The 11,963-nt window shown below is 42.8% G+C and overlaps 1 protein-coding gene across 2 annotated transcripts; it reads left to right on the forward strand.

Moving 5' to 3' along the window:
- Positions 1-1,823: 1,823 nt before the first annotated feature.
- Positions 1,824-11,656, forward strand: icam5 (intercellular adhesion molecule 5). 2 transcript variants are annotated; one of them, XM_031575682.2, is made up of 8 exons: positions 1,824-2,099; positions 3,061-3,165; positions 4,596-4,700; positions 5,328-5,456; positions 8,380-8,715; positions 8,808-9,065; positions 9,170-9,490; positions 11,225-11,581. In XM_031575682.2, exons 1-8 carry the CDS (start codon positions 2,048-2,050, stop codon positions 11,386-11,388), a joined length of 1,470 nt encoding a protein of 489 aa, XP_031431542.1. In that variant the 5' UTR covers positions 1,824-2,047; the 3' UTR covers positions 11,389-11,581. The 2 variants fall into 2 exon arrangements, with proteins under 2 accessions (XP_031431542.1, XP_031431552.1); XM_031575692.2 differs by lacking the exon at positions 4,596-4,700 and having other exon boundaries at positions 11,225-11,656.
- The last annotated feature ends 307 nt before the right edge of the window (positions 11,657-11,963 follow it).

Here is an 11,963-nt window from a genome sequence, read left to right on the forward strand (position 1 = left end):
GGTTGGGTGCAAGAAACAAACTCAACATAACACAGCAGTCCTGTGAGTCTCCATGTCGTTTATGTGTTCTTCTGTGGTGATACGTGTCTCATGGCCACATCCTAACTGTGATGCATGAGACGCTCGTGGGGCAGTAGCAGCGAGTACAAATGTTTTGGAAAATACATAGGGTTAAATACACAGGGTCAAATACACAGGGTTAAATACACAGGGTCAAATACACAGGGTTAAATACACAGGGTCAAATACACAGGGTCAAATACATAGGGTTAAATACACAGGGTTAAATACACAGGGTCAAATACACAGGGTTAAATACACAGGGTCAAATACATAGGGTTAAATACACAGGGTCAAATACACAGGGTTAAATACACAGGGTCAAATACACAGGGTTAAATACACAGGGTCAAATACACAGGGTCAAATACACAGGGTTAAATACACAGGGTAAAATACACAGGGTCAAATACACAGGGTTAAATACACAGGGTTAAATACACAGGGTCAGTGATTCAAATCTCTTTGGTACAGCATTTCTTCCACCACACACTGAGGATAGGTAGAAGTACATGTCACAATGCCTGCAGGTTCTGAAGGTTAACATCCCTTAACTGCTCTTTGTCAGTCTGATTCAGGATGACAGCTGTGTGTAAGTTATGCCCAGTAAGGTGTGCCCAGTAAGGTGTGCCCAGTATGGTGTGCCCAGTATGGTGTGCCCAGTAAGGTGTGCCCAGTAAGGTGTGCCCAGTATGGTGTGCCCAGTAAGGTGTGCCCAGTAAGGTGTACCCAGTAAGGTGTGCCCAGTATGGTGTGCCCAGTAAGGTGTGCCCAGTAAGGTGTGCCCAGTATGGTGTGCCCAGTAAGGTGTGCCCAGTAAGGTGTGCCCTACTTGGTCAGAGGTGTCCATTTGCCCACCTAATAGAACAATTCCTTATGATTAGAATCCAACAAAGCCAGAGAATCTGTCTAGGTAGTCATACAGTGCTGATCACCTCAACACTATGTGACTGACTGACAGAATAATATCTTCTCCATAAAACACATTAGTCTGACTTGGAGTAGAGTAGCAGAGCTGTGAGAACAACTGGGTTTCCAGGAGTGTGTAAGACAAAAGATGTTGCGGAAGTGTGCAGCACACAACCACTAACCTCAGCATTGGCCAGGAGGGATGGCACAGATGCACCGATGCTGCCACACTCTGTTGCATCATATCTACATCAGACTACCAGGGTGAAAAGTGGCTTTATTCTTCAGACAAGAGAGGGGAACAATGCCCTGTGTTCCCCGCTGTACCTGGGGTAGGACTCTCCCCACATTGCAAGTGATCATATGAAAGCCTTAGTGTTAGCCTTTCACCGTGTAACATGTGTTTGACAAGTGGAATAGAACGCTGACGAACACTTCTGAGCCGAGGCATCCTGTGCAGGCAGCAGCCAATCACCGACTGACACAAATATCATTTCAAGGAATAAAATCCCAACTTCATCATCAGGCAGCATCAGGGAGACAAAAACCCACAAAACCTATAGCCTAAGACTTGGGATAAGCTTCAGCGAAATTCACATCGAGCTATTGTAAACCACCATTTCTGCATCTGTGTGAGAGGTGAAAGGAAACTTCCTGTTTTAGTCTGTCCATCCACCTGTGCACTTTTGTCTAGACTCTGTTCTGTCAAGCTGTCTGCTAAACCGCCCTGTAATACCGCCCTCTATATATTTTCTCATTTACGTACACCCTTCCCCTCTTGCACTGATGTGTCATTCTAAAAGTGAAAACTCTCAGGCAACAGGCACACAAGGTTTCCTGTCACAGCACCACGTTGACGGTTACTCTGTGCAGCACACTCAGGACTTCCTCCTTTCTTCATGTTTCCGTAGCCGCCTAAACCAGTCATCTTTTCACCATCGCTGAGAAATCATATAAGAATATTTGGATCCTGAATACAACTTGGTTAGGGCCGAAGCTACCACAGAGATTGCCGGGGCTAAGAGTCCCTGATCCACCTACCTAGGCCCTTCACCAGGGAGCATCCCTGAGCTTCAGCATGTCACAGCAGCACATGCTGGCCTTTTGGATCATCCTTCTGTTCAGTCGTGGTGAGTCCCCTATGCATTCCTAGAAAAGTCACATGTTGGGAACATGAAATGCTTTTTGGCTTTTGTCTGCTGTCGATGAATCAAATGAAACTCAAATCACTTGCTTTGGGTCTTGCTGCCATGGTGAGCAGTGAGCACTGATCTGTAGGTTCACAAGTGTAATTGAATGAGTTTGTTCCAGTTTGTTCCAGTTAGTTTTTAAATGAACCACTGCTTCACAATGACAAAGTTAGTGTGTGACTTAATTAGTTTGATTCATGTATGTCACGAAATTATATTAAATCTTAAACCTGTGATCTTGCCAGAAGTGGCATAGTTTTATTTAAAAGCTGATCTGTCGAATCAAGGACTTAGGGTATTCGATTTTAAAATATGAAATATACGCTTGATTATGGACATGCATTGCAAACAAGCCAGGACAGAATGTTCTGATGTGTTGCATTCTACATGTTCAGCTGACCACAACACCTCCGGGGTGAGGATCAAGGTCGCATACTCTCTGCTAGTCATGTTGCACTGTCCAATGGGTGTGGTGGCGAGTGGTTAACACAGGATTGCAAAAGAAGACAGACAGAACTACTGCACATCTTAGTGTTGTCATTTTATTAACAGATGGATAAATGGTGGTAACGTATTTTATTAGAGTTGAGTGAACTGTGGCATCAGGGTTGCTTGCGTGTGGTCTGCCCTTCTATAATCACCCATAAACATGTTATTATACCACACAACAGCATCAGCACTGTTGGCTTTGGCTCTGGTTCTGGAACTGAAGAAAAATAACACTGGGTATTTAACATTAGAGTACTGGAGTATTAAAGTACTGATCTGATCAGCTATGCATCACGGTGATCGCAAGTGGTTTTTTTTTTTGCCTTCTCAGGCTTTCTCAATGCACTGCTGACAGACACAGAAAATGGGCCTTTTTGACTGTGCATACCCTGTATATGATTCCTCTTTGCAGGCTCAACAGCATCCTCAAATGTTTCTTCTCCAAGCCCTGAGAGAGCAGTGATAACCATGCCAACAGGTGTGGCCGAGGTCCTAACGTCAGCTCCTCCACTCCACAGTAAGCCAGTCAAGCTGAAAACCCAGTTTGCTTTTTTGAAATTCCATCTAGACTGTGGCATTGATGTAGTTGGAGTAACAAGAGCTGGGTGGGTGATGAGAGAAGGTCTATGCTGTGAGCGTGGGAACTTACTGATAACAGTACACTGTGCTGTAGCGCGATCTCGGGAGCTGCAGAAAGCCAGGTCAGGGTTGGTGCCGGTTTGCCATCGACCAGAGGTAAATGAGCATGGTTGTTTGCTGTCATAGAGGAGTGTTAGGTTGGTGGTAGATGCCCAGTTTGCAAGTGCTTCTCCGTCTGGTGTTGTGTTTTTGTAACCCCATTGTTCGTTTTGGCAGTTAAAGTCGCCAGAGTAGATGACAGGATGGTCATAGATCGGCAGGTTGGAGAAACTTGTTTTTGGTGGTTTGTATACATTTACCACTGTGGTATCTCCGATTGATACAGCAATCCATTGTTGATCACTACTATGCGAGGAATCCAGTATGGAGTAAGTGTGTCCATTTTTCACTAGCGTGGCTATTCCATGGTGTTGGGAGTGAATTGAAGCTGCAAGGTGGTAGCCGTAGATCTTAATCTCTTTGTCCTCCTTGGTATGGGTTTCTTGTAGGAGGAGGACTTGGGCTGAGTGCTTTGTAGCAAGTCGTTCAATCACTTCACATTTGGAACGTGTAAGTCCTTCAACGTTGAGCTGTAGGATACAGGGGCCTGTAGACTCTTGAAGGATTCTATGGCTGGGTTGCTTAGTCATTGCAGTAAGAGATGTCGAAAGGGACTGGTTTATGAGCAGTTAGCCGTCAGAGACGTTATCCGGGGAACACCACGTGGAGGTAGCTCATATTGTTCCCCACACACAAGGGAGATGATGAGGTCAAACTGTTGACACTTTGTTCTTGTTTTTGTGCTAAAGTGCTGATTTCAGTTTCACTCTCATTAACCTCGTTTGTCAAATTTGACTGTCCCAAAAGTTTGAAGTGATCCACATATTAGCGAGTAGACTTATAGTCAAATGTAAACCATGGGCCTACATATTGGCATAACCATTCAATTTTTTTCATGAAAAGTGTTAGTGACAATCACATAATTAACTATGTGGTAATGCAATTTATTAGAACTGAGTAAACTGTGGCATCAGGGTTGCCTGCGTGTGGTCTGCCCTTCTATAATCACTCATAAGCATGTAATTATACCACACAACAGCATCAGCACTGTTGGCTTTGGCTCTGGTTCTGGAACTGAAGAAAAATAACACTGGGCAGTTAACATTAGAGTACTGGAGTATTAAAGTACTGATCTGATCAGCTATGCATCACGGTGATCACAAGTGTTTTTTTTTTTTGCCTTCTCAGGCTTTCTTAATGCACTGCTAACAGACACAGAATATTTGCCTTTTTGACTGTGCATACCCTGTATATGATTCCTCTTTGCAGGCTCAACAGCATCCTCAAATGTTTCTTCTCCAAGCCCTGAGAGAGCAGTGATAACCATGCCAACAGGTGTGGCCGATGTCCGAACGTCAGCTCCTCCACTCCACAGTAAGCCAGTCAAGCTGAAAACACTTTAACTTTCATCCATTACAAGGGAGATGATGAGGTCAAACTGTTGACACTTTGTTCTTGTTTTTGTGCTAAAGTGCTGATTTCAGTTTCACTCTCATTAACCTCGTTTGTCAAATTTGACTGTCCCAAAAGTTTGAAGTGATCCACATATTAGCGAGTAGACTTATAGTCAAATGTAAACCATGGGCCTACATATTGGGATAACCATTCATTTTTTCATGAAAAGTGTTAGTGACAATCACATAATTAACTATGTGGTAATGCAATTTATTAGAGTTGAGTGAACTGTGGCATCAGGGTTGCCTGCGTGTGGTCTGTCCTTCTATAATCACTCATAAGCATGTAATTATACCACACAACAGCATCAGCACTGTTGGCTTTGGCTCTGGTTCTGGAACTGAAGAAAAATAACACTGGGCATTTAACATTAAAGTACTGGAGTATTAAAGTACTGATCTGATCAGCTATGCATCACGGTGATCACAAGTGTTTGTTTTTGCCTTCGCAGGCTTTCCCTTTTCTCAATGAACTGCTAACGGACACAGACATTCTGAAAATGTCCCTTGTGCTTTTTAACTGTGCACCTATGTTCCATCTTTGCAGGTTCAACAGCTTCCTCAAATGCTTTTCTCCCAAGCAATGAGACAGCAACGCCCACGTCAGATAATACAACAACTGTCCCTGTTACCACAAATGTGACCGAGGTCCTAACATCAGTTCCTCCATCCCACAGTAAGCCAGTCAAGTTGAAAACACACTGGACAACATACTACACTTTCAGCCATTACAAGGGAGATGATGAGGTCCAACTGTTGACACTTTGTATGTGTTTTGGTCTAAGTGCTAATTACAGTTTCAATCTAATTACCCTTGTTTGTCATATTTTAATCTACAAAACGTTTGAAGTGATCCACATATTAGCAAGTAGACTTATAGTCAAATGTAAACAATGGGCCTCATTCTCGAACATTTTCTGAAGTTTCTTCTGAAATGTTTCTTACGGAATTCGGAAAACCAACTTAAGAAAAACATATCCGCCAGATTCATGCACGCCTGAAAATGTGTTTTGCTACACGATGGTAGTCCTCTACCCGATAGTAGTCCCGCACATTGCGCATGCTCAGACACAAACGGTTTACGGCAGAAGGCTCAACGTATGGGGCTGTCTTAACGCATAATGTGGGTATATTTAATGTAATATTTAATTATTAAAAGTGTGGAGACGGAGTAAGGGTAAAAGGCAAATAGTTTGTATAATGAAGAAGTGAGAAAATATAGCAGTAGGTAAAACAAATAAAGCATTGATGTGCTAGCCAATAGAACTTGACAGGGAGAACAAAAGAGGATATCCAGTATATCTTTAACTTCTTTACTTCTTTATTATACAAACGTTAAGAACTTACAGCTGTATACAATGACCAAACTTCTTAAAGTATACCGTCTTTCGCGAACTTCCATCAGCTTTAGCCAGCGATTGTATTCCGCTGTCTACAGTGTCGCAAAGTGGCGACTGATCGGGTAGTGCGCATGCGGACTACCATCGGGTAGAGGACTACCATCGTGTAGCGACAATGTGTTCTTACGCAGCAGAAGTGTTCTGAGCTGTGCTCCCCCGGAAGAGGTTTCTTCTGAAAGCGCGTTCTCGTGCACCTGGATTTGCATACATAAACGCCCCTCCAGCTCCTTATAAGGGCACGCAACCGTAGTGACGTGTGCAGTCGGAATCGACCAAATCTACACAAGCAACTCGTAAGCGAGTCATGTCAAAGCGGAAAGTGAGCACCGGTTGAGTAAACGCAGATCTAACTTCACCGGTGCAGAGGTGGAGGTACTGTTGCAGGATGTAGATTTGTCCATTCTATTCCACAATGGCTATATCAACGCTTATTTATTTATTCACTTACATTTGCACTGTTCGTGTAGTCCCTTTATTTATTTTAGGAAATCACAATGCCTCGTAGAATCATGACTATAAATGTGAAATGTAATTGTTAATGATACAAATATTCTCGTATTTATTATTATTATAATTATTTTAATCCAAGGATGTCTGTAAAATTGACGTGAACGCAATCACCAACGATTTCTCACAAATTCATTCAGCCCTTAACACTTCTAACACGGAGCGGCCAAGTGCGGCATCTTGTGGTTTTTTGAGGAATCGCATTTGAGAAAACTCTGGCCGATTTACGACTGCTATTTTGTGTTCTGAAAGTCTTCTGAAGTTCAGAACAAATCTCAGATGAGAAAACTTTCATGAATGCCAAAAAACATCGTAAGTGGAGTTCAGAAGAAATTCCTTCTTAAATTCTTCTTAACTGCGTTTAGGAATGAGGCCCAATGAGCCTACATATTGGGATAACCATGCAAAGTTTTTTAGGAAAAGTGGTAGTGACAATAGCATAATTAACTGATAAGTTAATGGGGCGGATACGAGTAGGTCCGGGCCGGATCTGGTCTGGATTCGTGATCCTCATCTGTTCCGGATCCGTCCCGCCGTGCAAGTGCACTCCGAACCGGACCCGTTTTGCGGATCTCTGCCGGAGTCTATGATCCCCGAGGGGCGGATCCGGTCAGTTTGCTGTCTGTTAAAGAATGTGCTGGAAAGAGCTTTGGTCAGAGTCTACTATCTGTTAAAGTATGTGCTGGAAAGAGCTTTGGTCAGAGTCTACTATCTGTTAAAGTATGTGCTGGAAAGAGCTTTGGTCAGAGTCTACTATAGCTCAAGCGGCTTTTGCCTTCGTGTTCAGAATGTATTCTGTAATATATTCATTATTATTATTATTTCGAATTACACAAATTCAGTGGCGTATGAAGGTGTTTGTCTTTGGGTGGGGGGCAAACAGGGGGCTGTGTCGATTAAGATCATATGACGTTTAAAAACTACCCTTCTGATTTAGTGTAGGCTACAATTGCAATTACATTGAAACAAAATTATTCCAATTTGATGCAATCAAAAGTTTGTCTTGTTTGTATTTTATCAAAATAATTTGGCTCATGTGTATCCACGATTAGAGGTAGGCATATACATTAAGAAAAGTAGTGATATGCCGTGATGTGCGTTTTATATTTCATTGGAGTTTTCTCATCTGAGAACTGAGCTTTATTTTCGTGATCTCACCATCGGGCGTCGCTGATTCACGTGTCTCAAAAACTTTGTTTCAGCTCTAGGCATGGGTGAAAAAAAGGATGCGTAGAAATGCAGACCTTTTTCCCCATAGAATTTTTAGCGGTGAAAGATTTGTGTGCACATTTCACCCAGTTTACGCAACTTTTGTGTGCGTATCAACCTTTATAAATGAGGACCCAGGTCTCTTTGTGTGATATGTTGATTTGTTGCTTTAAAAAAAAAGAAAAAAACAGCCTACATACTGGTAAGCCTTTAGTGATGACAACAAGCACAGAAATGTATGACTATTTGGTTAGGATGTATGAACTAATGGAAAGGATTGTACTAGTACCTATCATCTAACAGGCAAAAATGTTACCAAAACTACTGAAAACCCGTAATAATCCTCTAAAATATGATCCCTTTTCACAGAACTACCTCTAATATTGCTTAAATGTGAGAAAAACAAATATAAAAAAACATACCAGTTCAAAGTTAATACACATATGCATACATATTTATGTCTTTTTCTCTCTTTTTTTACAGAAGACCTTCGAGTGATATCCCAATTCCCATTCAGCATTAAGGCGGTTCCCCCTGGGCCGATGGCTGAGGGCAAAAATTACAGCCTTTCATGCCACACTGAAATCTCCATACCTAATGTTGACAATGTCACTGTAGAGTGGTTTATAGGACAGGATCGGTTGAACACAGAAACAGTCAATAGCACCATGGAGGCTATAAATGCGACCTACTCTTTCCTCTACACGCCCCTCTTAGCTCATAATGGGGCACAATACAAGTGTGTGGTACAGTTCCAGCCACCAGGAGAGACGTCTCCTCTTCAAAACAGATCAAATGCACTCAACATTTATGTGTACAGTAAGTTTAATTTGTATACAATGCATTTGTGAAACTCATCAGAGTCCAGTGAGATGTGCTCCAACTTTAATCGTCCCCTTGTGTCTCCATAGGTGGCTGTCCTGTTGAGATCAGTCCCCCCTCTCTGGTGGTGAGGTATGGAGATTCTGCTTCTGCCACTTGTCGTACACTCGTACCCATCGGTGGTATGGGCTGGGAGTCTACTGTGGGGGCTGTGGGTTTGGAGGAGGGTGTTACTGAGCTCAACTGGACTGTGAAGGAGCTGAGAGAGTGGACAGTGAGGCCACAATGCTACATCAACCCAGAGGATGGTGACCAGTGCCAGAAAGAACTCCCTGTCATCATTTACAGTGAGTTCCATTCCCACTGACTAGTTAGTTCAAAAAATATTACGATGGTGCTGGCTAACCAAACAAAAATATTGAACTCTCATTCTTCAATGTGTTCTTCACAGAGACTCCAGACAGTATGTCAGTTACTGCAAATCGTCATGGTCCAATGGCAGAGGGCAAAAATTACACCCTTACTTGCCACATTGAAAATATCGCTCCGGTTCAGAATCTGACTGTTAAGTGGTTCAAAGGAGACACGCTGTTGAAGGAAGACCGTGGACACCATAGCAGCAGTGAGGGTCCACAAAATGTTACTAGTGACCTCCGGATTGTCCCCGATATATCAGATGATGGAGCACAATACAAGTGCACGGCAGAGCTGGACTTAGGACCAGGAGGACCTCCTAAACAGACATCAGACCCCTTCAACATCACTGTGTACAGTAAGTTGGCCTGATATTTTTTTTTACTTTTACTCACCTGAGCCATCCTCCAGGGATTTAGGCATACGTGTAATGAATTCCGCTGTGTCATCATAGGTGGCTGCCCGATTGACATCAGTCCTTCCACACTGGTAGTGAGGCATGGAGGTTCAGCCTCAGCTGACTGCAGCACATTCGTACCACACAATGGGATGGGCTGGAATTCTACTCTGGGACCTGTACGCGCAGAAAAGCGTGTCCAAAATGTCGTCTGGAGTGTGACGAACCTGACAGACTGGACACTGAAGTCTAAGTGTTTCATTGACACATATGATATGCAGTGTGAAAAAGAGCTCAGTGTTTATGTTTACTGTAAGTCCCAAATCAGCAATCGGTAAAATATTTATTTTTTAGCTAAACCAGATATAATTCATCCACATTTTTCTTTTCAGATGTTTCAGGTGTAATCTCTATAACAGCAAATACTGCTGGAGCAATGGCTGAGGGCAGGAACTACACCCTTACCTGCCACATTGAAAACATCGCTCCGGTTCAGAAACTGACTGTTAAGTGGTTCAAAGGAGGCAGGCTGTTTAAGGAAGACCATGGACACCATAGTAGCAGTCTGGGTCCACAAAATGTTACCAGTGACCTCCCAATTGTTCCCTATATATCGGATGATGGAGCACAATACAAGTGCATGGCAGAGCTGGACTTAGGACCAGGAGGACCTCCTAAACAGATATCAGACCCCTTCAACATCACTGTGTACAGTAAGTTGGCCTGATATTTACAGTTAAACTCACCTGAGCCATTCTCCAGGGATTCAGGCATACGTGTAATGAATTCCGCTGTATCATCATAGGTGGCTGCCCGATTGTCATCAGTCCTTCTACACTGGTAGTGAGGCATGGAGGTTCAGCCTCAGCTGACTGCAGCACAGTCGTACCACACAATGGGATGGGCTGGAATTCTACTCTGGGACCTGTACGCGCAGAAAAGGGTGTCCAAAATGTCGTCTGGAGTGTGACGAACCTGACAGAGTGGACACTGAAGCCTAAGTGTTTCATTGACACATATGATATGCAGTGGAAAAAAGAGCTCAGTGTTTATGTTTACTGTAAGTCCTAAATCATCTATCAGTAAAATAAAAAATGTTTACCTAAAACAGATATAATTCATCCACATTTTTATTTTCAGATGTTTCAGGTGTAATCTCCATAACAGCGAATACTGCTGAAGCAATGGCTGAGGGCAAAAATTACACCCTTACCTGCCACATTGTAAACATTGCTCCTGTTCAGAACCTGACTGTTAAGTGGTTCAAAGGAGACACGCTGTTGAAGGAAGACCGTGGACACCATAGCAGCAGTGTGGGTCCACAAAATGTTACCAGTGACCTCCCGATTGTTCCCTATATATCGGATGATGGAGCACAATACAAGTGCACAGCAGAGCTGGATTTAGGACCAGGAGGACCTCCTAAACAGATATCAGACCCCTTCAGCATCACTGTGTACAGTAAGTTGGCCTGACATTTACAGTTAAACTCAGCTGAGCCATTCTCCAGGGATTCAGGCATACGTGTAATGAATTCCACTGTATCATCATAGGCGGCTGTTTCTTCTCAAACTAATGTTCTGCTCACAGTCTGGCACAAAAATGATGCCACCTTTTTTCCTCTTTAAGCCTTTTGGAATGTCTCACTCCAGGGCATACAATGCAATGACACACCTTTATTTTTCTGTCTTGCAGGCAGTTGGACTGGGTCTGCAACCTTTACAATAATCTTTGTCATTCTGTTTCTTTTTTTCGCTCTGATATTTGTAATCCTTTACATAAAACGCCGTAGACAGGGGAACTACAACGTAGTACAAACGAGCATTCCACTGAATGAAATGGCAAATGGACAGGCATGAACACCAGGGGCATAAGTATAGGCAGTGCAGCTGCCTACAATCATGAGGGGCCCATGGCATACAAATGTTCTCCTACGCAGAGGGAGAGGGCCCCTGTGCAGTGGCGTTTCTACATTAGGGGCACGTGGGCCACTGCCCCACTCCAGATCCAGATGGCGCTGTGGTGCAGAAAGCTCAATTCATCTGTGCTTTGTGGCAAAATATATCTTTTTATTTAATATGCAAAGTAGCGATTCAATTGTGAATGTGTGTGTGTTAATAAACTACTCACAAACATTACAAAAACAACTCACAAACATTACAGGGCTGTTTTGGAGTAATTTTATTTGTGTGTTTCTGTGTTTGTGCTTGCTCTGTGAAATGCTGTGATCATACAGATCGTACCACTAACGTTATTGTGGAACCAGCCTCTGTGTTTCAAGTTGCAGCCTGAAATAATAAGACAACATTTTATGTAAGTTTTGTTCATTTGTTCACTTACGTGATATTAAGGGGTTTGATGAAATATTATTATTATTTTCTATCTTATGTTATGTATTTTATCATGTATTCATTTTTTCCCCTCATCTTTATGC

This window comes from Clupea harengus, chromosome 1 (genome assembly GCF_900700415.2).
Source record: "Clupea harengus chromosome 1, Ch_v2.0.2, whole genome shotgun sequence".
NCBI lineage: Eukaryota > Metazoa > Chordata > Actinopteri > Clupeiformes > Clupeidae > Clupea > Clupea harengus.

Bases quoted from the DNA above. Each gene is read 5' to 3' on its own strand.
- icam5 (XM_031575682.2), top strand. From the start codon at position 2,048: ATGTCACAGCAGCACATGCTGGCCTTTTGGATCATCCTTCTGTTCAGT. The intron at 2,100-3,060 runs GTGAGTCCCCTA...TCCTCTTTGCAG, and splicing joins CATCCTTCTGTTCAGTCGTG to GCTCAACAGCATCCTCAAAT. The intron at 8,716-8,807 runs GTAAGTTTAATT...GTGTCTCCATAG, and splicing joins ACTCAACATTTATGTGTACA to GTGGCTGTCCTGTTGAGATC.